The sequence below is a fragment of the Oryctolagus cuniculus genome, chromosome 10 (genome assembly GCF_051225735.1).
Source record: "Oryctolagus cuniculus isolate XC-2025 breed Fujian yellow rabbit chromosome 10, ASM5122573v1, whole genome shotgun sequence".
Lineage (NCBI taxonomy): Eukaryota > Metazoa > Chordata > Mammalia > Lagomorpha > Leporidae > Oryctolagus > Oryctolagus cuniculus.
Genome location: NC_142876.1, coordinates 98,901,291 through 98,927,371, shown reverse-complemented (window position 1 = coordinate 98,927,371; position 26,081 = coordinate 98,901,291). Strand labels below are relative to the sequence as shown.

The window sequence follows — 26,081 nt, the reverse complement described above, 5'->3', positions numbered from 1 at the left end:
TTTCACACAGACTGGCAGTTCTCAAATCAGGCCCCTAGGACTTTGTCAGAAATACAAATTCCCCACTGAGTCAGATAACCTGCGGATGGGGCCCAGACCCGTAGGGTGAGTGTGCGAGAACCATCGTGAGTGTTGGTCTCTTCACCAGCCAACATCTCCTGATGGGGTTCCGCAAACACTGTCCTCAGGCTCGTCACAGGCAGCTCCTCCCTTGCAGGGAACAGTTATTATTCATCGTGCCTGGCAGCACAGTCAGGGGTGGCCTCTGGGAGGAAAAGGAGACAGGGTCCTGCCCCAGGCCTGGGTAGGCCCCGTGGCAGGAGGAGCACTGGAATCCTTGGTGCTCTTGGATCTTGCCCAGCTACCGTCCAAGGACCCCCTACTGCGAGCAGGAAACTTCCTTAAAAATTGTACTTTGATAACAAATAAGCAATCTTCTTTATTTCTAGCATCCTTTTTCTTCCCACTGAAACCAAGAAACCCAGAACACTTTCCAGGACTTCCATCCAGGCAAAGTGGTAAAATGCACGCTGAGCAGGAAGTAAGGCAACTGGCCTGCGGGACTCTGCTCCTCAAGTAGCAAAGGCTGTCAGGGATGCTCTTCTGCAGAATGAGCCATGAAATGGAAAATGCCCAAAGCACGCAATGCACACTGGTGGGGAAGAGTCAACACGGCCTGCCTGAGGTTACAGGAGGGACAGGCCAAAGTGGGCTGGGCGCCAGCCACGGCTCAGACCAACACACAGCGGCAGTGCAGCTCTCACTGCCAACCAAGATCTTAGTGTGGCTCCCAGTGCCACAAGTTTCTGCTATCTTCCATCTTGCTAGTGGGTCAGAATCCTTTCCAGGGCAGCCATTCTTGAAGGATTCCTGTCCTCTTCCCAGGAAGGTGTCTGGTCAGCCAGGTGCCCTGCCATTCAATGCCCTGTGTCCAGCCCCAGGACAGCCCATGTATTGTAGAGATGACCCACAGAACAGGAATGCAGGGGATAACAGGGATGGGTGGTGGAGAATCAAACTTGACCCAAGGTGCTGGGACTGTGAACACCAGGGGCCCCTGAGGAGCGCTGCCAGGGGTCTAGGTATGTGTACACACATGCAGACACACACACACACACACACACACACTCACCAAGGGAGGCTCAGATTTCTGTCCCAGGGGCTGAGAATGTTGTGTTCCTTTCCCACTGAGAAATGGGGAGAGTGCCTCTTGCTCTTCTCCAGGTTCTCTTAGTTTTGCTGCACCTCAATCCTAGGGTCCTGGGCTGGACGGGGACCCAGGCCACTCACGAGCAGGTGACCTCTAGCTCAGGCTCCTACTCTGTGTGGCACAGGGGACAGGAGTAAATTTTCTCCTGGGAGCCGCACCCGGGAGTTGTACCACCTTGTAAGTCCCCAAAAAACATGAAAACAAAATCTCCACCATTTCCAAGTCACCCCACAACGCCTGGGTCCTATAAAGTCTCACAACATCCAAACTGGGCAGGAAGTGCCCTAAGGGAGAGGGTCTGTTCTCCTGCTTCTCCCGACACTCCTGTTCCCACAGCAGTTATTCAGCCAGAGTGCACGCCAAGCAAGAGCCCATTACACCTTCCGGGCACACCTCAGCCCCTGGGGACGCCCTGACCGGGAAGGGTGGCCACCATGCAGCTAGCCGTCAGGTTGTGTGGCTGCCTAGCATCATCTTCCGCCTGTCCTGCAGCAGATGGAATTCCAGCACTCCACCTCTATCCCTCTTAACAGTCTTGAAAAAAACTGGGAGCCAGAATTGAGATCAAGTGGAGAAGGAAGGCGCTCCTCTCTAAGGCACACAAATCTGGGGTTCACACCTGCTCTAAGCCACCACAACACCCCTGCTGCTAAGCACCACCTCGAATCCACTGAAAGCAAACACCAGGCCAGAAATGTGTTCCCGATGGAGACCCGAGTCCTCCATGCTCTCCACAGAGAGGAAACAAATCGGCCACCATCTGGACGCTTGTGTCCCCCCAAATTCATACATCAGAACCCTGACCCACAAGGTAACGGGATGAGGAGGTGGGACCTCTGGGAGGTCATTAGGTCAGGATGGGGGAGCCCTGATGACTGAGATTAGTGTCCCCACAGAAGATACCCTTCACCATGCGAGGACAGAGCCAGACAGAGCCATCCTTGCACCAGGAAACAGGCCGTTAGCAGACAACGAGGCTGTCAGTGCCTTGCTTGGGCGGCTCTGCCTCGAGAACTTGAAAAACAGACGCCTGTAAGTTTATAAGCTACCTAGTCTATGGTATTTTATAACAGCAGCCCAAATGGACCAGGGGCAGGGAAATGGGGCCCTTCTCTTTCCCATTCCAAGCCTCTGACTCCTGACCCAAGGCACCTGGAGTGAGAATCCAGATCTCAAGCAGCCACTGCAGGCACCCAGGACCCCCAGGTCCTCAGCAGGGGACAAGACCTAGTGCTACAAACCTCCAGGCCAGGAATCCGGGCCCCGGCATGCCCTAAGTGCAGCCCATCCCTGTGCCAGGGCCCAGAGCAGAGACGGCGGCTGGGCTGGGGGGGCCAGGACTCCACCCTCGGGACAGAGAAGCCAGGAAGAAGAAACAGTGTCCTTCCACAGAGCGGGCCTCAGACTTGGGGCGCATCTTCCAGGCAGCGGTTCTAGCACTGAGACTCGGGGTCGTGGGCATGGTGCCCTGAGGAGTCCACGGGGTGGCAGGCTGGGTGCCGGGGAGAGGAAAGCAGGTTTGTTTCCACCCTGCTCCGTAGGTTTGCTTTCCTGCTGCGTTGGTCACCATAACTAACGCCTGCAAGGGGCAAAGAACCTCACTGGCCTGCAGAGACACCTCAACACGCAAAACCACCCCAAGCAGAACTGTCCCCACCTTGCCTGCTGTCCCTCACCACGGCAGGTTTGGAACACACAGTCACCCGGACTGGCTGTCTGTGGGACAGAAGAGAGAAAAAGAATAACTTAAAAATAGCTACAGCTGGGCGAGCACTTGCCCTGTGCTAGGCATGGTGCCCAGTGCTGCTTGGCACGTTCCACCCAGGAACTCTCGCGAGGAGGGCCCGTCTCCCCATCCGACAGAAGAGGAAGCTAGGTCTCACGGAGGGCCCGTCCCTCGCCCAGGGTCCCAGCCCAGCAAGGTATGGGCAAGATTCAATCATGGGCTGGCCGGAAGCCACAGGTGAGCATCCCTCTTTAAAGTGAGACCGTGATGGGTAAATGGAGACAAACCCCAAGGTTAATGTCTGAACAGGACGGCAGCCAACCTGAGGCTCAGGAAGTGGTTTGTTTTTTTGGTTTTTTTTTTTTTTTTTTTTTTTGTTTCATTGAATTACCTCGAACTCTGTGTTCTACCCCTCCCACCGCACCCAGTGCAACTTCCCTTCCCAACTGCACACAGGGCTCTTGGCCACTTGAAGGGAAGGTGAAAACGAGTAAATCCAGACGAATGCATCCTTGCTATTTAGCACTGGCTTACAATTGCTCCTGGGGCTGAGGCGGAAATCTGTCCTGTGGTGGCTGGGGCTTGGATAGGTGCCAAATCCAAGGTCAGCTAAGACACAAGGATCCTTATCCCAGACAGCGGGAGGATGGATCCGGGCAGGCAGGGTGAGAAGGCCAGGTTGTAGCAGGGAACACTGCTGAGCACAGACCCCTGCAGACACAGCCCTCACCCCGACTCAAGTCCCTGTGCTAGGCAGTCATCTGCCCTCAAGGGCCCCTCCAACCGTCCTCTAGCCCACAGCAGCTCACGGGCAGCACACAGAGCTCTCTGCCCACCCTCGGCCCAGAACGTGGCCTGGAATCCTCCATCTGCAGCTTTCCAAACACAGAAGGTTCCCCAGCCATAAGCCTTGAAATCCCTCCTCATGCACAACTCAGCCAAGAATAGAGGGAAAATGGAACCCATTATTCTCATTCTGAATGGCTGGGAAATGGCTTTTGCTTTTCAACATGAAATGTGCCTAAAAATAAGCTGTGAATTTCAACCAGAGGTTGAAAATAGCTCTGCAGTGAACAGCGCTCTGTGCGGAGTGGGCTCAAGGACAGCCTCCGTTCCAAGAGCTCAGCGTTGAAATGCAGCAGACAGAGGAGGGGTCATGGGCAGGGGCTTTTCCAGGGCCGAGGGACTGCCACAGGCTCCCAGCCCAGCCCTGCTGAGGCCCTATGCTGGGTCTGCCCCCTCTGTCTTTCAGCTGCCACATCAGAATGGGCAAGTGGTCTGGAATCCAACAGCCACATTCAGCCACTGGGCTTCCTCAAACTCCTCAGTGCTCAGAGCACTCAGGCAGCCTCAGAGGCTGCAGCCCAGCGTGGGGATGGTGCTGAAGCGCAGGAAGCCATGAGACTCGCGAGCTCCTGGGCATGGCTGCAGCATTCCCAGGCTCTTCGAGAAGTCATGCCACGCTGGTCAGCCACCAAACCACTCTCCAGATTTTATCTCAGAGCCAGGGAAACCTCTGGGCAGGAAGGAAAGGAACACACTCCAAGGTTAAGTAAAGAAAACTAAGTTGCTAAAGGCAAAAGGCCTTTGCTGTTGCTGTTATAATCACCTCTAGAAGACTCCAGATCTGGCACCAAACATTACTACAAAACAAGCTTCTGTCAGAAACCCAGGCTGAGGAACTGGGCCACAGCTGCTGACCCGACTGAGCAGAGTCTACACACACAAGTGGGCTAGAATGACAGGTCCTCCGCCTCTGTCCAGACCCCTCTCACTGCTCAGCAGCCAGTGCCAGCCACAACCACTCCCCCCACTGTGAGGCCAGCTTTGTATCCAAGTGATTCTCTCGCCCACCCACGTCCCAGTGTCATTTTCAACGTCTGAAGGCGGTTTTGAGTTGTCACAGCTGGAAGGGGGCAGCATGCTTCTAGCACCTGGTGGGCAAAGGCCAGGGATGCTGCTAAACACCACACAGGGCACACAGCAGCCTCCAACAACAAAGAATGATCGGTCCAAAATATCAGCAGGGCCCAGGTCGAGCAAGCCTGGGTTCCTGGAAGGGTGGTGTGAGGACAGAGGTGGGTGGGGGGCCTCCACGGACACAGCTGCTGTGTTCCTGGCTCCCTGGGGAACTGAGACGCCCTGGCCAGCCATGGAGTCTGTGCCAGGGAAGTCCTTGACAGGAAGGGCGAGAACACACCCGTCAGCTCCCCTTCCTGTCTCAGGAGAAAACCTAACCACAGCATAGGGTCACAAACACGAGCTCTCAGTCTGTGCAGGTGAAAAGTTCTAGAGATGGATGGTGATGGCGCATGGCGCACAGCAACCACCAACGTGCATATACTTCATGCCACCATGCCATACGCCTATCAGCAGCTAACATGGTCAATCTTACACTATATACATTTTTAAATTTTTTATTTTTATTTTAATTTTTTTTTTGACAGGCAGAGTTAGACAATGAGAGACAGAGAAACAAGAGAAAGGTCTTCCTTTCCGATGGTTCATCCCCCAAATGGCTGCTGCGGCTGGCACTGCGCCGATCCGAAGCCAGGAGCCAGGTGCTTCCTCCTGCTCTCCCATGCGGGTGCAGGGCCCAAGCGCTTGGGCCATCCTCCACTGCCTTCCCAGGCCACAGCAGAGAGCTGGACTGGAAGAGGAGCAACCAGGACAGAATCCGGCACCCCAACTGGAACTTGAACCCGGGGTGCCAGTGCCACAGGCGGAGGATTAGCCTGGTGAGCCACGGTGCCAGCCTACTATCTACATTTTACCACAAGAAACCAAACCCACAAAGAGCCTAGTGCTCCTCTTGGCCCAGGAGTCCCAAGATCAGAGGAGCCCTGCCAGTGTGCACCACAGGGTGTGCATCTGTTAGTGAGGGCATGGGCCTGGAAGAGGACCCGTGTGTCCTCTCAGAGTCCCCAAGGGACAATGACAAATAACCCATCTCCCCTAAGAACAACTGGAAGTTTAATGAGTCGCTGTGTGGGGAAGTGGAGCTCATCTACGTTATAGCTGGTCCTCACAGCCTGTCTATGGGGTCCTCAGGACCCACTGTGGAAACAGAGGCTTGGGATGAAGGGGTGCTTTGCCTGGGCTCACACAGCCAGGGTTCTGAGCCGGCTCCCCTGTTTGAGCCCTACATGACAACAGCTCTAACATGGTCCTGAAGGTAGAGTGCGGACCAGTGGCTGCACTGAGTCTTGGCAAGTGGTTCGCCCAGTCACGTGCCATCCTGTCCAGTGACGTCACCTGCTCCACATGCCTTCATCCTGACTACCAGCCCCCACAGCTCGGAAAGCCAATCCCATCTCCAAGCCAGGACTGAGAAGCGAGAGACAGCTCAACCAAGCATGCGGGATCCCCCTGGTCAGGCTGGTGGAAGCTAACCAGACTCAGCAGGCGGACGGCAGTGCACCCCTGCCCTCTGGGGCCTCCTGCAGTTTTTAGGTAATCAGCCCTGCTCAGAGAGGCCGCCAAGTCTGTAAGCCCCAAATGTCTCTTCTGAGACAGGAGCTGTGACTTTACTCTATTATTCTGACAAGGAACAAAGAGGGCAGCACATGTAAAGGGCCTTGGCCACGCCTGGCTCACCCTAAGTGCCAAAGAGGAGAGGGCAGGGAGTCCAGAGGTCAGGCTGACTTGCAGAGGTCCCCAGCCCTGTGGTTTGGAAATACCTTTCTAGGTGGAAGATGAACTGGCAGCAAGCAGACCATCGTGCAACTCAGCCACCCTCTGACAAATCCAAGTGTGGAGAACAAAGCCTCCCAGCCAGGAGGCAGGCCAGGACGGCTGCCCTTGGAAGAAGAACTAAACTGGAGCCGACACTGTGGCACAGCAGGTTATGTCACCACTTGCAAAGCTGGCATCCCATACCAGAGTGCCAGTTCAAATCCCAGCTACTCTGCTTCTGATCCAGCTCCTGGCCAAAATATCAGGCTAATGCACCTGGGAATACAGCAGATGATGGCCCCTGCACCCATGTGAGAGACCAGACTAGACCCTGGCTCCTGGCCTCAGCCTATGCCAGACTTAGCTATTATGGGAATTTGATCTCTCTGTGTCTCAAATAAATACATTAAAGAAAACTCTCTCTCTTTTTTTTTTTTTTCAATTAAAAAATCAAAAGAGAAACTATAAACCTCAACCAACCTATTCCCAGAGGCAGCCCCAACACAGAGAACAGAGCAAGTGTGTGTGCATGGGGAAGGGGATGTCCATGTGCTGGAGCCACAGAAAGCCCCACTATGGACTCAGGAGGCTTCCTGCTTCTATTCTCAGCCCAGCCTTGACTTGCTGGGGGCCTTGGGCGAGCTGCTTCCTGTTGTCCAGGCCAGTTTCCGCCTGTGGGGAAGGCATAGTCTCTAAGGTCCAGAGAGGAGAGATTTAAACAGCCCATGGCTGTTTAAGACCCTGGGGCTCTCACAAGCTTAGTTTTACCATTTATTTCAGCCAAAGCTGTAAACTCTTTATTTAATAAGACTACATCAGTTATCAAATTTTCCTCAAAAAAATGTCAAAAATATTAAATATGTCAATTTACAAACACTGAAGTCCCTATTACCAACAAAGATACTAAAAACGGTTCTTGGCTAAGGAACTTCCTCTCCATGGTTTAAAAAAAAAAAAAAGAAGAAGTGAGAACAGGGCCAGGCTCTCTGCCATTGGGCCCAGGTGTGGCTTTAGGCCCTGCACCCTCTAGGAACCCCACACTTGAGGCCTGCACCCAGAACTCAGTACGGGAGAGGTCCTCTGATTCCTGAGGCCTCTATGCAGCAGCAGAATATGCCAGGGAACATTGCTGCTGGGTGAACAAGGTGCTAGGTGACTAGCACCTTGCTCCAACTGCCTCTCAGGGTCTTACATGCTCATTCGAGATTGGAAACTAAAAACAACGAGAGCCCAGGGCACATTGGACGGGTTCCAACTGGGGTCTCTTCCCCTGATTGGTCTAAGCCTCTGGCACCCCTGTTGTCTATAATCACCCCAGAGTCCCAAGGCTCAGGACTCACCCACCAAACCACTTACCAAAGTCCTAGCAGAGCTGGCCAGCGTGGCTGGGGGCCTCTGTACTTTTGTGGCTTCTCCATAATCAGCAACATCAAAGTTACTCTTCCAAACCATTACCTGCCAAGATAAGCACTCAGGATGAGGGGAAGAAAAGTCCTTGCCAGTTTCTTTCTTTGAGAAAACTGGCCCAGAGGCCACCCCACAGCTGCAGGCCATGGAAGGACAGTGGTCCCCACCTGACATCTCAGCTCCACACGGGGGTCTGCCCCATCTCCAGGAAAGTGGGCTCTTGGGCCTCAAGAGGACCTGGAAGTGCCACAGGGATGGGGCATCATTGTGCAGCGCCACTAGGCAAGGGAGTTGTATCCTCAGGGTCTGAAGCTACTTCATCCATCTGTCCCATTCCCGTGTTCATCATCTGTTTCCCCACTAAGCAGATGCTCCTGGCTTGTTACACTGGGACTAGGGTCAACACATGCATTGCAGGCCAGACCACAGAGCAGGGGGAGGGTTTTAGGATCCTGGCTCTACCCCTCCTGTGTGGCCCCAGGCAAGGGCCTTAAGCCATATGCCTCAATTCCCCCATCTGTGGAAAGGGGACAGTTCTAGCTTCCATAGCACAGGGCTGCTGTGAGACTCACCAGGGACGCCTTGGCACACACACTGGCACCCAGGGAGCACTCGGCAACACGCCCGTTATCCCAAGGCTTAGCTCAGCCAGAAAAAACATGTCCCACTCCAAAGTCCTTGCAAAAGCAAAGGGTGCTGCTCTGCTGGGGAGCGACAGCGCTCCCTGCTGGAGGCTGTCACCACATACAGCTGTGTGCTTCTAGGTCCTAAGGGCCTGGGTTCCCAACAGACCCAAGGGGAACATCCCTGTCAAACGCCGCAGTGAGCCTGGCTCTCCGGGAGGCTCCTGTCTACCGCCCGAGCAGCTCTGCTGATTACTGAACCCAGACAGATGGGCAGCCGGGTGCTCTCATCCGTCACCTTACACACAGTGTGTCAGCTCACACCCGCCTTGTTTAGTGGGTCCTTGTGTAACTGTGCAAATATAACTGCTGAAGACTCTCCTAGGAGTCAAGTGGTTAGTGAAGAGATTTTGTCAACATGCCTCTCTATGGGCTCTCAGAGCAGACTTTCGACGGCAGCAGGGCCCGTCGCGGCGCAGCCTGCAACACCAGCACTCCCTACTGCAGCACGTGTCCGAGGCCCAGCTTCCCTGCTTCCAGCCCAGCTGCTTGCTAACGCACCAGGGAAGGCAGCAGGACATGGCCCAGGGGCTTGGGTTCCTGCTGCCCATGTGAGAGACCAGGATGGAGTCCTGGGCTCCTGGCTTTGGCCTTAACCAGTTCTGGCCATTGTGGCAATTAGGGGAGTGAACCAGTGGATGGAAGCATTTCTCTTTGTTTACTACCTCATAAATAAAAATAAAAAACATTAAAAAAAAAAAAAAAAAGCTGGCAGTAGCTGTCTGAGGAGGTACCAGACTAGGTAGAAGCCCTCTTTTCTGCCAGGCTGCTCTGGTACTACAGGGATTTATTTTACCACACACTGCTTACTGTACCATTCCCTGCCTTCTAAGCCATAAGCCGGGCTCCACGGCCAGGCTCAGGGGTCCCCATGCCTTCCTCCTCCCTCGTCTGCTAGCATAAGGACAGGTGCTGCGGTGAGAAAACACCTGCTGCCTCTTTTCCAGGCTGTGGTCAAGGAGCCTCCAACCACCCTCTGCTTTACTGGCAGAGATGTGATGAAAATTGATGTTTGGCTGGGGCCAGGGCTCATGGAGGGCCAATGGGACTCCTGCAGGCTGAGCGCCGGAGCTGTGCAGGGGCCAGGTGTCAATGGCATGACCGCACTCAGCAATGCTCCTCAGAGCAGCCGGCCTTCCTTCGCCTCAGGAGGCACCACCGATGCTCCAGAGGCTGCCGGCTGCAGACAGACCCCTGGGAGCTCTGGTCTTGCAGTGCCCACTGGGAGACAGGTCACCGTTTAGCAGTCTGGTCAGGACCATAGGGTGATAAGGCAGGAGAGCACCTCCTCACAGCGTCCTCTCTGACACCCCTCCCAAGCATGTACAGTGGGCTGGGGAGCAACGGGCAGCAGATACTGGAGTAGAGGCTCCCAGGCCAGAGGCACAGCTCTATAAAGTCAACGAGGGGCAGGCACGTGGCACAGTGGATCAAGCTGCCGCTTGGGACCCCTGCCTTCCACACAAGAGTGCCAGTTTGAATCCTGGCTACTCCATTTCCAAGCCAGCTTTCGGTTAATGCTCACAGGCTAGAAGGCAGTAGAAGATGGCTCAAGGGCTTGGGTCCCTGCCTCCCATGTGGGAGACACAGATAAAGTTCTGGGCTCCTGGCTCCAGCCTTTCCCAGCCCTGGCTGTTGTGGGCATTTGAAGAGTGAACGAGTGGGCGGAAGATCTTTGTCTCCCTGTTTCCCTCTCTGTCTCTCTTGGTGTGACTCTGCCTTTCAAATACATAAAAGTAAATAAACATGTAACAAATAAATAAATAAAGTCAGATGAACTCTGGTGCCCTGTCCCAGCTCTGCATCTGCTGGGACTGTTTCCTCATCTGCAGAAGGGAGACGACAGAGCCTGCCCCACAAGCTAGCACAAGCATGAAATGACAGATGAAATTCTTACTACACTGGACACAGAGGCATGCTATATTTAAGGTCTAATAATTAGGGGCTGGTGCTGTGGCATAGTCTAGGTCTCTGCCTGTAATGCTGGCATCCCATATGGATGCCAGTTCGAGTCCCAGCTGCTCCACTTCCGATCCAGCTCTCTGCTAATGTGGCTGAGAAAGCAGCGGAGGATGGCCCAGGTCCTTGGGCCCAGCTTCTGGTTCCTGGTTTTGAATCAGCCCAGCTCCAACCACTGCAGCCATTTGGGGAATGAACTAGCAGACAAAAGATACCTCTCCCTCTCTCTCTGTTTCTCCCTCTTTCTTTCAAATAAATAAAAATAAATCTTTTTAAAAAATCTAAGACTTATTAACTGTTTGTTTAGAATTAGGAAAAAAACATCAGCTTTTCCATGGCAGTGAGAGCCCAGACTCCCGCCGACCCATGCTGGTTTCAGCAGCAGGGGCCCTGAGATGCTGCCACATGGTCAGCACCTATAAGAAACCCACTCTGGGGCAATGAGGACTCTGGATCTGAGCACCCTCAACCCAAGCTCCATCAAGGCCTTCACGGTCACTGAAAGCCACCAAGCAAGATGGTGAGACATGGCCCATCCCCAGGATGGCCTCCAGCCTCCTGTCCACTTCTGAGCAGTATCAGCCCAGAGCCCTCGGCCATTTTTTACTTACTTGTTCATCAGAACCTCCAGAAGCAAAATACTCTCCTGTTCTTGAAAAGGCAACAGTGGTGACCGGACCCTGGCAGAGCAAACAAGAACAAGCACCAAAGGTTACTCTGGATTTTAAGTGCGTGGGAAGAGACCATTCCCAAATGACAGCAGCAGTGGGTAAAGGACAGAGGCCAACCGGCTGCAGGCCTCCCCGCCCCTAGCCAAGGAGCCTGCGTGTGCCACGTTCAAGCACCGCTGCTGAGCCCTCTGTTCCCGGGCACCACGACAGGACCAAGACCAGGCCATGGGAGCAAGGGCGGGCAGAGATGAGAGAACAGGGCAGCCCCTGCCGGCAGCCCTGCTGAGGTAGCATCAACGTCCTCACACCCTCAGTGAGAAGCTGGAGCCAGAGATGCACTGCGCAGTCACAGGCCACGGCAGTGGGACCAACACCCAGTCCCTCTGACCCAGGCCCCAGAGCCCTGCTGCTGACTGGAGAAGTGGAAGTCCCAAGCAGGAGCTAATGGCTTGAGAGACAGGGCATGGCTGGGGGGCCCAGGTACCAGGAGGCCAGGAGGGGTTATGGGAGGTGCCTGGGAGGCAGAGCAACGTCCCTCTAACACGCACATCACTTTCAGGCCTTGGGGGAGGACCAGCCTGTTCTGGCTGCCCAAGTGCAGAAGGCCTGCATGACCACCTGGAGCGGAACAAGGGCCCAAGCACCTGAGGGCCCTGAGCACGTCCAGGCTGGGGGGACAAGGCGCTTGATCTCCGGGTTCTTCCCCACACAGCTGAACTCCACTCCAGAAAGACGCAGAGCAGGAACCCATCTTAGCACAGCATCAGGACCTCCTCCTTGCCACAGACTGTGACTGCGGCCAGGCCCAGCTGAAGCAGACACCAGAGGTTCTCTCCTGTGGGAAGACAGCCTGGCCGCTCTCACCAAGGCCACCTTAGTTCCTCCAGGCCATCACAGGCAGTGGCGATCACCCCAGCTGTTCAAGAGCAACACAGCCACAGGCCAACCACGGATCCGAGGAGCACTCTGTGCCTGAGAAGGCCAGTCAGGGTTTTGGCCAGCCACGAGGCAAGACAGCTTCTGCCACCAGGAGAAGACAGGCAGGCTGACAGAAGCCACTCAGGTAGGTCAGGTGACAAGGTGCCCACATTTTGAGACTCCACCCACGGTTCCCCCTCTCAGAGGTGTCAGTGAGAAAGTGAATTCCAACACCAGCTAGCCCCTGGGGCTGGCCCTGAGCACTTCACCCACACTGACCCACTTAATCTGCATTTAGTCCTCCTCAGGGAGAGGTGGCCCAGGGAGGGGAACAGGTCTGAGAGGACACAAAGGCAAAACCTCCAGACTGTGCCTGCTTGTCACCTGCCTTCTCCACGCGGGGGGAGCCACAAGGGCCTGGGCAGGCCCCATCTCCAGGAGCCCTGGGAACTCTAGGCTACCACCATCCACCAGGATCAAGTAGATCCACTTTCCTAAAGGGAACAATGCCCAATAACATCACTGAGTGTGAAGTGCCAGGTGTCAGACACGGCAGGCTGCGTGGCCCCACTTGCTGAACGCTGGCTGCACGTGCAGTGGCTGAGCAGAGCAGGGTGGTAGGGCAGGTGGCACTCAGATACCCTTCTAAGTGGACAGTCTGCGAAGGGTTAAAACAGGGCTTAAGGGAGGGGTGCAATTTTAGCTACTTTTACTTAATTCTAGGAATCTGTCATTTTCTATATTCACTATACAGTTAGTATATGGCACTCCCACAATAAAACAGTTTTAAAAAAGCTAAGTTATTTTCACTTTGAGGAAAAACTAGAGAACAGAGAAAAGGGAAGGATTGCAGTACATGGAATGTCAAAAACAATGCGCCCCTTGGGGCCAGTATTGTGGCCCAGCACATTAAGCCACTGCCTGCAACACCAGCATCCCATACGGACACCAGCTCAAGTTCCAGCTACTCCATTTCCAATCCAGCTCCCTGCTAATGGCCTTGAAAAAGCAGCGGAAGATGGCCCAAGTGTTTGAGTCCCTGCCACCCAAGTGGGAGACCTGGATAAAGTTCCTAGCTCCTGGCTCTGCCTAGCCCAGCCCTAGCTACTGTGGGCATCTGGGGAATGAACCAGCATAAATGCGAAGACCAATCTCTATCTGCCTTTCAAATAAAATGAAAACAAAAAGTTTTTAGGCCGGTGCCGTGGCTCACTTGGCTAATCCTCCGCTGCAGCGCCAGCACCCTGGGTTCTAGTCCCGGTTGGGGCGCCGGATTCTGTCCCGGTTGCTCCTCTTCCAGTCCAGCTCTCTGTTGTGGCCCGGGAAGGCAGTGGAGGATGGCCCAAGTGCTTGGGCCCTGCACCCGCATAGGAAGACCAGAAGGAAGCACCTGGCTCCTGGCTTCGGATTGGCGCAGTATGCCAGCTGTAGCAACCATTTGGGGGGTGAACCAACGGAAAAGGAAGACCTTTCTGGCTCTCTCTCTTTCACTGTCTAACTCTGCCTGTCAAAAAAAAAAAAAAAAAAAGTTTTTAAAAGATTCATTTAAGCCTACAAATTTTCCTCCGATGACCACTTTAGGTGGATCCCACAAGTTCCCAGTATGCAACATCTGCACTGTCATTCACTTCTGAATGTTTAGTTTCCACTGCAATTTCTTCTTTAGCCCATTAGTTAATGGGAAGTATATTAGAATGTTTCCAATCATGGAGGCATGGGAAAGCTCTTTTTTAAGTATAATTTTTATGAATTTTATTTGAGAGGCAGAAAGACCTCTCCTCTGCTGGTTCATGCGCCCCCACAGTCCGGGTCCCTATCCAGGTCTCCCACATGGCTGGCAGGATCCAAGCACTTGAGACGTTATCTGCCTGCATCCCAGGGTGTGCATCAGCAGAAAGCTGGAGTTGAAAGTGGAGTCAGGACTGGGTTCAGAACCCAGGTACTCTGACATGGAATGTGGGCCTCTCAAGAGGCGTGTTAACTGCTGCACCAAATGCCTTCTCCAAGGTCTCATCATTGTCAGCAATCAGATGGGACGCATGTTCTATCCTCATGGTGACTTAGTCTTCTGATTAATCTCTGCCAAGCTACTGCTTCCCACAGGCCAGGCCCGCCCTGGATACATCCACGGTGACTCTAGAGCGTGACTCGCGGCAGCACTCCTGGCTGGGCCGGCAGCAGCATGGATTCCAACAGCTCAGATGGCCAGAGGTGCCTGCCTGCCAGCAGCCCTGGTCGCTGTCTGCCTCCAGGCCAGGCCAAGTGGTATGCCTGCTTCATGGACTCAGCTAGGACCTCCTTCTCCCCTGACAGGTCAGCTGGAGTCTTGTGAGAGGATCCTACTCAACCAACCATGAACCCTGGCCACAGCCTCTCCTCGCACCCTGCTCTCCCTTGAGTTTGGCTGGACCACACCCATTCCTTTCACCATACAATGCCTCTCCCCTGCCAAATGCCAGATCCAAGAGACCCCCACTGTCCAGTTTCTTCATATAGCAACACATTCATGGAAAAACTGGGGGGAGAAAAGCAAAACAAAGGGGTGCACGGTGGTTAGATTAGATTAGCGCCAGGGGTCGCTCACTCCCCTGTCCCCAGCAGCTTCTCCATACCTCTCCACACTCCTTACCTCCTGCCTGACTCACCAAGACCCCTGCAAGCCTGGCCCCTGGCGGTTATGCCCACAACATTATCCTGGTACAGGCCTGCCAGGCATCCAACATACGAACTTCCAAGAGCGGTGGAACGTTTTTCATCAGTCTCATATACACTGTCTGCTGGTGAACAAACTTGACTGTCAGGCCATGCCCCAGGAGTCAGAGGCAAAAGCAGTGTGGCTGTCAAACAGGGACAGACCAAGGAGATCTGAGACACAGCTGGCGTGGGTGCCCTGGCCTCTGACCCCTGTGCCCAGGCAGAGAAACTGCAACCCACGGGACTCTCTTCCACAACCTCCTCCACACCTGGGAGACTCCCGCACGTGCTCACCAACACCTGCTGTGACTGGGCCCTTGTGTCCAATGGCAGTCCATGGCGCCACCACGACCCAGCGGACAAGGAGCAGCCTATGAGCAGGAGCTGTTGCCTGGGTCCTTCTGGACCATGGCCGAAGACACCTCTGAGGACACCTCTGCTGTGGGATGCGGCAGGGGCCACTGGGGTCACTCAGAGCAGAGTTCCCCCAGCTTTCGCAGGAGGTACCCAATCATCCATACATAATCCTGCTATGATCCAGGTTTATCAACATATCCATCCAAAAAGAAAGGACCGGCCAGGGCGGCAGAGTACCTGAAGAAACCAGGGAGGTGAGGTACAGGTGACAGCGTCCTACCCCGCAGCAGCCCACACATTAGGCCACTGTTGCACTGCTGCCTCCCTCCCTCCAGGACGAGTGCCTCTGTTGCCACTTCCCTACCTCCAGCCTAGGGCCTGGCATGCAAACACGTGTGAGCACTGCACTCTAAGCCTGTACGTTCTTGCCACCTTGTGCAGGTCTGGATCTGTGTCCAGGGCTGCTCACCCGCACTGTGGGCCAGCTGGGGCACGCGGAACCACGTGCAGCTCAGTCACTCTACTGTGACACGCACCCCAACTGCGCAGCCACAAACACCAGATTTAACTCCCCACCCACAGCCCGCCCACCACCCTCTCCCAAATAGCTCTAGGGGATTTCAGCCAAGAGAGCATGGCTCAAGATTCTGTTTCAGAAACTACAGAAAAGTAAACCTGCATTTCCAGCACATTGTCCCCACTTCTGCCACCAAGAACTGTGGGGGCCTCCCTTGGGGCACAGGGCCTCACATGACAACTGTGGCGGTAGGAAGGCGCTTTCCTCTCCCTGCCATGTGCCGTCTGCAAAACAAGGGGGTGTGACGGGACAGTGAGGCTCCTCTGCAGCTCTGACACCAGCAGGAGGCAGGGACTCCCTTCCTCCTTCTTCATTGTCACCATCATGGAAGACGCCCCGAGCCTCACACTTGGCACTGGCAGCCCCGCCAGCCAGGGCCACCACGCAGGTTTCCTGAGGCCCTGGGTCTGCCGTCTAGGAGCTGGGCCCTCGGAAGGATGACAGGATGGACAGGGTTAGCAAAGAGCACTGCAAATGACCTGCAGACCAAAGCACTTGGCAAGGCAAGTCCACTAAGGGCAGCTGACGGGGACAAATGCTGTTGGGTCAGGGGAGAGGCCTCAACCCACCCACCTCAGGCTGGCTTCAGGAGCTACATGACAAGAGAAGCCAAAACAAGGTGTTCTGGGACAGTCGACAACAGTCCCAGGCAAAATAAAAAGCCAGAGGAACCACTGAGACTCCGTGAGAGCACAAGAAGAGGGGAAGTGGGGAGAGGCTGACAGTCACGTTCCTGCCCATCAGTGGGGTCACTAAGTCATCTGACACCATGGACTTCTCTTTCTAACAGTGACTGCCCACCCTCTCCACCAGCTTGGCGCCAGGGCCACGCCCACAGCAAGAACCTATAACAGCCTTTTAACGTGCTCTCGCTTAACACAGCCTGGGCTCACTTCCCCAGAGCCATGGTGGAGACGGACTACCGTCTGGGAGGAGCCACTATGGCTGTGTCCCGGGCATTGGACGTGGCCTCCTCTCCTGAGGCAGAGAAGGAGATGTTGGCCTCACAGGTGAGGAAGGGAGCTCAGCCTTGCCCTACATCACACAGAGAGAGGCAGAGCTGGAATGATCTTAGCCCAGGGCCCAGGACCTTTCCTCCTGTAGATCAGCTGTCTGGGCTGAATAAGAAGGGAGAGCACCCATAGTTTTCCAAAACCGGAAACAAGTAGGTGTTGACTGTTTGTTCCCTGAAACACTGGGGTTTCCCTTATAAAGGTGAACATTACTGTTTGGCACACAAGGCCTTGTGAACTCTGCCCACCCAAACATATTCCAGCACCTGGGCATTCCTGGGCTGAAGGCCGAGGAAGGGGGACAGTGTGCCACATCTGGGCCAGCTGAACAGCCCCAGCTGTCCACTCTCCACCCAGGATGAGCAGATTCAGGTCAGAGAGGGCAGGCCACCTACCTCTCAGCCCAACAGGCTCCTTGCTCCACCTGTCCTGCCCTCACTGCCCTGGCAAAGGAGTCCGTGTCTGCTCAGGGGTGCACTGGGAAATCTGCAGCCAGCCCACGGCACCAGCCACGGCAGAGCCTGCCTAGCTCTCTGGGCCACCCCCAAATCACTCAGCAACATATACCCCACAGAAGCTTCCGAGGAGCCACGTGGACCCCAGCTGCAGCCCAGACCTGTCCCCAGAGTATGGCACCCACAGCGCTGAACCCCCCAGTCCTCTCCTGAAGGCTGACCTAACCACTGACGGGCACACAGAGGAGACTGTCAGCCTCTCTCCCTGTTTCCCCTCTTGTAACTCAAAGTCCCAAAACCAGGACTGCAGGAGTGAAGCTCAGCAGTCTTCAGGCCTCCGGCAAACTCGGAACCATGACCCCTGCTGTGGTCTGAATGGTTTTGTCTCCTCCAAAGTTCATGCCAAAATTGAATCCCCAATACGACAGTCTTGGGAGCTGCGGCCTCTGGGAGGGGACTGCGTCGGGAGGGCCCTGTCCTCCTGAACCGGGGTGAGCTGCGGCCTCTGGGAAGGGACTGCGTCCGGAGAGCCCTGTCCTCCTGAACGGGATGAGCTGCGGCCTCCGGGAGGGGACTGCGTCCGGAGGGCCCTGTCCTCCTGAACCGGGATGAGCTGCGGCCTCCGGGAGGGGACTGCGTCCGGAGGGCCCTGTCCTCCTGAACCGGGATGAGCTGCGGCCTCCGGGAGGGGACTGCGTCCGGAGGGCCCTGTCCTCCTGAACCGGGATGAGCTGCGGCCTCCGGGAGGGGACTGCGTCCGGAGGGCCCTGTCCTCCTGAACGGGATGAGGGGCCCTCATACAAGGGCTGCACGGAGAGTCTGGTGCCCTTTTCTGCAGGACCGCCTGGGACACAGCACCAAGGCACCGTCCTGGAAGCAGACAGCAGCCCTCACCAGATGTCTGTGCCTTGATCTTGGATTTCCCAGCCTCCAGAACTGAAAGAAAATCTCTGGGGGCTGGTGCTGGGGCACAGCAGGTAAAGCTACCGCCTACAGTGCCGGCATCCCATATCAGCGCTGGTTCAAGTCTCAGCTGCTCCACTTCCTATCCAGCTCCCTGCTATGGCCTGGGAAAACAGCAGAGGATGGCCCAAGTCCTTGGGTCCCTGCACCCATGTGGGAGACTCAAAAAAGCTCCTGGCTCCTGGCTGCGGATTGGCGCAGCTCCGGCCGTTGCAGCCAACTGGGGAGTGAACCAGCGGATGGAAGACTCTCTTTGCCTCTCCTTCTCTCTCTGTGTAACTCTGACTTTCAAATAAATAAATCTTAAAAAAAAATAAATAAAACAAAGAAAGAAAGAAAGAAAAAAAAAGAAAGAAATCTCTGTTCTTTACAAATGACTCGTTCTCAGGTATTTAGTTACCTCAGCATGAAATGGACTAAGACAACCCTCCTGCCCCATTGAATGAGCCTGTCAAAACACTGGGAAGTGTGGCCAATACACCACAGAATCACCAGTTGCTCATGTGGTCCTATTCCTTGGCTGGGGCACTGCCCTAAGGCCAGCATCCAGGTCTGGCCCAAGAGACCGAGAGGCTGTGCAGGGTGATCCTGATCATAGCCTGGCACTCGGCAAGTCCCTCTGTCCTGACACTTCCTGTGTCTTGGGAGACAACTGAAAGGCACATCAGGGTGACTATGGCCTCGAACCAGACAGCACTGCCGCCCTGACCCTCCTTTTTCCCCCTGAGCCTCCCCCGTATTTCCCCTGAGGGGCTCACTCAGCCCTGCCCACATCAAGGACAGAGGCACTTCCCCTGGCCCAAGCGCCCCAGTCTCCCAGGCAAGGGCTCTTCTGGCTTCTTCCCCAGCTTACGCTGTCCACTACTCAAAGGTATATAAAAAGCACAAGGAGGTTGCTGCCCCACCGGCCAAACAGCTTGGTGGTGCTACCTCGGCAGCTCTCGTGGGACAGTGCCCGGAGACGACTACAAGGATGTCTTCTAAGTTCAAGGTGTCATGAGGTTCCCTCCTGTGGACCAGAAGAGCGTCATGCAGCAGCAAGGCTCCGTGGGACACAGGTGACCAAGAGGCCTGCTGGCATCGTACCCAGACCAGTGATCTAAAAACAAGAAGGAAATCACAACTTGGATTTGAAAAGCCCTGTGTGGCACATGAGTGTGGTGGAAACTACACAGACGTAGCCACTTGTCCCAGCTCTGCCCTCAAAGAGGCAAGAGGCCATGGCTGCTCTCTTGGTTTCACTACCTGGAATCTACGTGCTTCTAATGTGCCATCTTCCCTCTCTGTGGGACAGAATTCCCCGGGGCTGGGACCCACACAAGGGGCACTGGGGCTGCTCAGTTCACCATCGAGGAAGTGGCGGGCAGCCGCTGTGCTCAGTCAGGCACATGGGCACCAGCCCCCTCTACAGCACTGCCTCCTAGGACAGGATGCGAAAGCTCAAGTCACAAAGGCTGCACACCTTCCTGCAAGGACAAGCAGGGCATGGACCCTACAAGCAGGGAGCCCGCAAGGACTATACACTGCCATAGAGCATCTGGGTGCAGCTCTGGCCGCCAACGGGGGAAGGGTCAGTCCCTTGTGACACAGCCCCAGCCAGGACCTCTCCTGGGGCTCAGCAGAGGCATGGTATGCCCCCAATGAGTCAGCATGGTTATAAAAGAACTCTTCTTGGAGCTGAGCCAAACATGCCCGAGAGTATCTCGCAAACTCTCATGAGCCACAGGTACAGCCCAGGCCCATCCTCTTAGATGGGACCTATCCTCTTAGAAAGGGACAAGCAGGCCTGCTCCTGACCATGGGGGCTCTACAGGCACTAGGTGTTCGGTCTGGCTGGCAGGCTCTATATTTTAAACAGCTGCCCACAGTGACGCTGCTCACCTGCACTGACCTCCCTTAGGAGCCAACATCAGCTGACTCGGAATCACCCAAACCCAGCGACACAGCCAGGAGGACAAGCTGGGCCTTGCATGGGGAAAGCTCCTTCTCAAGCAGCCCTGTCCCCTAAGTGCTCCCACGTTCACACACCCACATCAGCCCCCCAAACTGGACTTTTCAATGATAAGTTACTTCCATCTCATTAATGAGTACCGTAAAAGAGGGGCCGGCATTGTGCAGCAGGTTGTGACACTGGCATGCCAGATGAGTGCCGGTTGAGGCCAAGCTGCTCCACTTCTGGCCCAGGTCCCTGTTAGTGTGCTTGGGACTGCAGAAAAAGCTCAAGTGCTTGGGACCCTGTACCCATGTGAGAGAGCCGAATAGAGTGTCTGGCTCCTAGCTTCTGCCTGGCCCAGCCTGGTTGTTGCGGCCTTTTAGGGAGTCAACTAGAGGACTGAAGATCATTCTCTCGGGGACCGGTACTGTGGCGTAGTAAACTAAGCTTCTGCTCACGGCGCCGGCATGCCATATGGGTGCCAGTTCGTGTCCCGGCTACTCCTCTTCTGACCCAGCTCTCTGCTAGTGGCCTGAGAAAGCAGTGGAAGATGGCCCAAGTGTTTGGGTACTTGTACCCACGTGGGAGACCCAGAAGAAGCTCCTGGCTTCGTATCTGCCCAGCTCCAGCAGTTGTGGCCATTTGGGGAGTGAAGCAGCATTTGGAAGACCTTTCTCTCTGTCTCTGCCTCTCTCTGTCTGTAACTTTCCCTCTCAAGTAAATAAAATCTTTAGAAATAAATAGATAAAAAAATAAGAATTTTAAAAGTTTTTTAGGCTAGCACCGTGGCTCACTAGGCTAATCCTCCGCCTGTGGCACCGGCACCCCGGGTTCTAGTCCCAGTTGGGGCGCCGGATTCTGTCCCGGTTGCTCCTCTTCCAGTCCAGCTCTCTGCTGTGGCTGGGGAGTGCAGTGGAGGATGGCCCAGTGCTTGGGCCCTGCACCCGCATGGGAGACCAGAAAGAAGCACCTAGCTCCTGGCTTTGGATGGGCACAGCACGCCAGCCATAGTGGCCATTTAGGGAATGAACCAATGGAAGGAAGACCTTTCTCTCTGTCTCTCTCACTGTCTAACTGTGCCTGACAAAAAAAAAAAAAAAGTTTTTTAAAAAAATTCATTCTCTAATTCTGCCTTTCAAATAAATAAATCTTTTTTTTAAAGTAACCCCAAGAGAAAGCCCTTTCAAGGCAGCAGCCCCACACCATGGGAGGGGAAGGGAACTGGGCCTGTCTGACCACACTGGAGATCTTTCAACCATGGCCTCTAGAGAACCCAGCACCAGCTCCCCCGCCAGCTGGGAGCACACGGTAGTCTCACCCTGGGGCTTAAAGAAAACAAGGAGAGGACCAGCATCCTCTAGGAAGAGGCGAGGGACAGGGCAGTCAGTGCAGCCCCTGCCTGCAGAACCCTGAGCAAGTCAAGCCCAGGGGCTCCCACCCCCAGGTACCCCAGAATGAAGGGCCCCTTAAAACTATGGCAAACAAACCCTAAGTTTCTATATTTGATGGGGAGTTTGGGGGGTTGAGAACAGAAAATCCTTTGAGCCTCAAATCCTGACTCCCACCTTCTACACGCGAGCTGTACCCGGGAGAGGAAGGCAGGGCCTGCCCACTCTCACTCTACCGTCCAAGTGCCTCATACCTTGGGTCTCCTAACGTGTCTCACCCTGCCTTCAGCTCTGCTGCCTCCCCAGTCCTCTGCCTCCCAGGCCAAGAACTCCTGGAGGTGGCATCAGTGCATCCATTTCCTATGCCTGGTGCCCAGATCAGATCAGTGAGCTGAGGGGCAATCGATGGACAGACAGAATGAGCAGAGGTCAGCTCGCTTCTTTCTTCTCTCTCCCTTTGGGTATCGTGAAGGAGTGACCCAGAAATTCCATGGAGCATACACGGCTCCCGCTCATGAACGCATCACTCCCCAGGGGGGGACGATGTCAGTAAGTTTGCCTCTGTGCACTGGATGCCATGCCAGGGCACTGGGAGCGACATTTGAGACGCCACACTCAGATGTTCTCAGGCTAAGAAGGGAGTCAGCTATTGAAAGAACACTCACAGCAAGAGAAAAAGGCCTGGGTGACCACTTAACATGCTCTGTCTGTGCACTGCCTCTCAGGTTTGCTTTTTTCTCGTTGGGGCAGCAAGAGTGGTCACAGTATTCACGTGGTTTTGGAATGGCCTCCTGGTTATGATGAACTGGCTCCACGTGAATCGAAATAATTGCCACGCTCAAGGCCAACGGAGGAGGGCCCTACAGGCTGACACTAGGACCAGGAGTCACCCAGGCCCAGCAGACAGTACACCTGGCTGTGCCCAGCCTGCTGATCCTGAACATGGGCTATCTGACAGGGCAGATAAGGGTCACCCAAAGCTGAGCCAGCCATGAATGCAGAAGAAAAGGCCCATGTCCCACTCACCAACCATGGCCAAATGCCCCCCATGTGCCCTAACTCAGATGGCAGTGAGAGCCTGAACAACAGCTCAGAGAGCGCTTGGCCTGACACCCTACACCTGGCTGCAGGCCCGATACATGCACACCCCAGGGCCTCCCATAGCCCCCAAGGCCCAACCCTGCCCCCTGTTTAGCCTGCCTCCTCCTCAGAGATAGAGAAGGTAATAAACCTAAAATCTGCCCTACTTGTGCGTGGTGACAATGTCCCAACAGGAGACTCCAGGCCAGCTGCTAAAGAGAGCTGCCCACTGCCCAGCCTCCAGAGCTGGCCCACAGACACCTGCGTGATGGCCACTGCCCACCCAGGGAGTCCAGGGTACTTACTGGATGCTTTGACTCAATGCCAGGAACTCCCAAACAACTCATCTACAGGTTTCCTTTATCCCTGGCCTCTGCAAAACACCTGTGCTCTGTTTTTAAAGGCATCCATATCTGCCCATTCCCAAACCCCTAGGTAACTCACATGCATTCCATGGCTCTGCCAACCACGAGGATGGGGGAGGCCATTAGGGGAAAGATTCCATTCAGCCCCCCAGCACTGCCCCCACACCTCTAATTTCATGCCCATGTTCCCTCCTGGGAGCTTCAGTCCCAGGCCCAGTGAAATGCCCACAGCACAGGGAAAGGCCTCCATCCATCTCCCAGCTGGCAAGCCCACCTCTGCCTCTTGCTCCACTGCCTAGGCTGTGACAGAACCACAGTGAACTCTAAAAGAACTCCCCCTGGGGGAAGCCCAGCCCTGCACCCCAGTCCACGCTGCTCATGCCAGACGGTTGCCCTCACCTGGTGCCCGTGGAGTGTGTAGAGCAGCCGGCCCTCCATCAGGTCCAGGATCTTCAGGGTTGAGTCGCTGGAGGCTGTGATCAGGTAGTTTCCCGTGGGGTGGAAGGAGAGGGCGTTCACGGCCGCACTGTGCACTGAGAGAAGGACATCAGTCAGGCGCTGCCTGGGAGGCCCAGAGTGCACAGCCGAGGCCTGAGACAGGCAACTGGGGCCGAGGTTAGGCATAGGCCTGCGGGGCCGGGCCAGAGGGGGCATTGCACACAGAGTTGTGGGGGAGCCCCGCAGAATTTCTCAGAAGCGCATGACAAAAGGTGGGAGAAGGCTCATCCACAGCCAAGAGCAGGCAGAGAGCAATGTGCAAGTGAGAGCAATCGCGCCTTCCCTCTCCCTCTCCCACGACGCTGAGCAGTGGTGCTGGTGCAGGACAGAGAGCTCAACACAGCACTGTCTGTGCTGCACACTGTTACGTGAGGGAGATCCAGTGGAGAACTGAACCCTGTGTAGGAGGCAGGCAAGCAGATGGTTTCAACAGTCTCAGGAAGCACTCAGGACCGGGTCCGATCGCAGCTTCCCCAGCCCACCCCTCCCTAGCCCAGTGCACTGGGCCCCAGGCTCTCCATGTGCAGGCCTGCCCCTGCAGGGAGGGGCGCCATGGGCATGCTGCCAGCTTATGCTCAAGAGGCCTCTGCACCACCTGAGCTGCGGACCCTGAGGCCCCCATGGATGTCCCTCACCTCAGTCCCCAGGTCCCACGCAACCCCAGGTCCTGTCACTTGACCTGCCCCATCCATGACTCTCCTTTTCCCAAGGCCCCAGTCCAAGCCCCACTATCTGCCCTGGCGTCCCTCGGCTTCAGGGCCCGGACACCCAGCCATGGAAACTTTATACCTCTGTTCCCAACGGGCCTGGGACACTCTGGCCTCCTCTTTCCATGACCTCAAGTCCACACTTGGAGCCACCTCCTCCAGGAAGCTTCTCCTGACCTCTTCACTGGGACTCGTGGTGCCCACTTCTGCTCACTGTTCACATTTATGTGCAGTGCCTCACCCATACCTGGGTCTCCCATGAGACCCCATGAGGCCGTGCTGAATCCCTGGCTCCTGGCTTAGCACCTGGCACCCAGTGAGAAAGCGGGTGATGGGCAGGTGCTTAGGCCACATGTCCTCAGCCCTGGGAGGGACACAGCCTCTCCTCAGGGCTGAGCACCTGTTCTTGTGGAGCTGGTGGAGCCAGGCCAGACCCAGGCAGTATCCAAGGCCAATACATGGACCAGCAGGACCGTGGACTCTCGGAGTTGCTACGGGGGCACCCTGGTGCCTTGTGCCATTGCCACAGGTGTGGGCGGGGGGAGAAGGGAACCCCAAGTGCCAGAGTCAACACGGACACAAACAGAAGGGCAGATTCAAAAACTGTCCCTCACCCTGGCACAGGGAGGACCCATCAACACAGCCACCAGGAGACAGCCCCAGCAGAGCCCACGGAGGGCACACGGGGCCCTTCCATGCCAGCTCAGCTGAAGTACTGGTGTGCTGCGGAGTGCAGAGACATGTTCCCAAGCACACTTAGGGGACTCAGCCAAGCTTTATATAACAACGATATTTATATCTGAACAACACCCTCCAGGTGCCAGCAACCCCAGCAGGCAGCCTGGAGGGGGCCGATGGGGTCTCTGCAGTCGGTCCTGGAGGTGGTGGAGTACAGAGGACCCGTGGCTGCTCTGGGACGAAGGCTGCCCCCACCCCCACCTGCCATGAAGCTGGCAGAGGAGCAGCCGGGGCAGGAGGGAGCACTCAGGAAGCACAGGGTGTCCCCACACTCAGGGTCACCAAGGGTGATGGGCACAGGGCCCAGCACCCCTCTACCTTTATCAAAATGAGAGGCAGAAAGAGCAGAGGAAAAAAGCCATAACCAACCCCAGCAGCAGCCAACGGGCACCACAAACAGCAGGACCAAAGCCGAGTGTGATGGTCACCGCCCATGTGTGAAGACATACATGGTGCAGACCCAGAGAGCAACGCGGACAGAAGCTGCAGACTGAGAGCAGGGGTTACGGGGGAGGCCAGGATCAGGGGCTTCTCATCTCTACTCTGCAACCTTCTGGAGAAAAATTTTAGAACCCCTGGAATTCAGTCACCTCAAAGGCAGAGCTAAGGGATGGGTAAGATCAACTCTATTTCTCCCCTCCAAGTACGTTCTGCTCAGGGAGGCAGGAGGCCCGGCCTGGCTGGGTCCTGCAGGCACCTCAGGCTGGCGCCGACACGCACAGCCCGAGCAGAGACATGGTTGTGCCCCAGGCTCCTGGGCACCAGTGATGCTGGTCCACACCGGCCAGGAACGCAGGGGAAGGAGGCAGAATGACCTGTCTGGGCAGTCCTGCCATCCGGACCCCTCAACCCCACAGGCCAGCCTTGAGAGACAGCCCGCAGCACTGACCTCACCACACCGACAACGACTTAACGGGAGTGACCTCACCCCTGGCCCACGGGCCTCCCCGAGCTCCAGGGAAGGCACCCTCGTCCTGCCCTGCAGTCTGGCAGCCTGTGACCCGAGTCGAGGCTGGCAGAGGAGCACTGAGGCAGGAGGGTGAGCAGGAAAGGAGTGCACAAGC

General features: G+C 55.7%; 1 protein-coding gene across 11 annotated transcripts in view; it reads right to left on the bottom strand.

Annotated features, from left to right (window-relative positions):
* The window catches only part of POC1A (POC1 centriolar protein A), a 76,014-nt gene that overhangs the window by 37,080 nt on the left and 12,853 nt on the right, over positions 1-26,081 (bottom strand). For 9 of the 11 annotated variants that reach the window (XM_051852358.3, XM_070050755.2, XM_089306164.1 and 6 more), the window contains exons 7-9: positions 23,474-23,607; positions 11,272-11,340; positions 7,968-8,066 (exon numbers count right to left, since the gene is read on the bottom strand). In XM_051852358.3, the coding sequence (XP_051708318.3) occupies positions 7,968-8,066; positions 11,272-11,340; positions 23,474-23,607 (302 nt within the window). Of the gene's footprint in view, positions 1-5,355; positions 7,284-7,967; positions 8,067-11,271; positions 11,341-23,473; positions 23,608-26,081 lie in introns of those variants that run through there. The other 2 variants (XM_089306163.1, XM_051852362.3) reach the window with 1 other exon arrangement.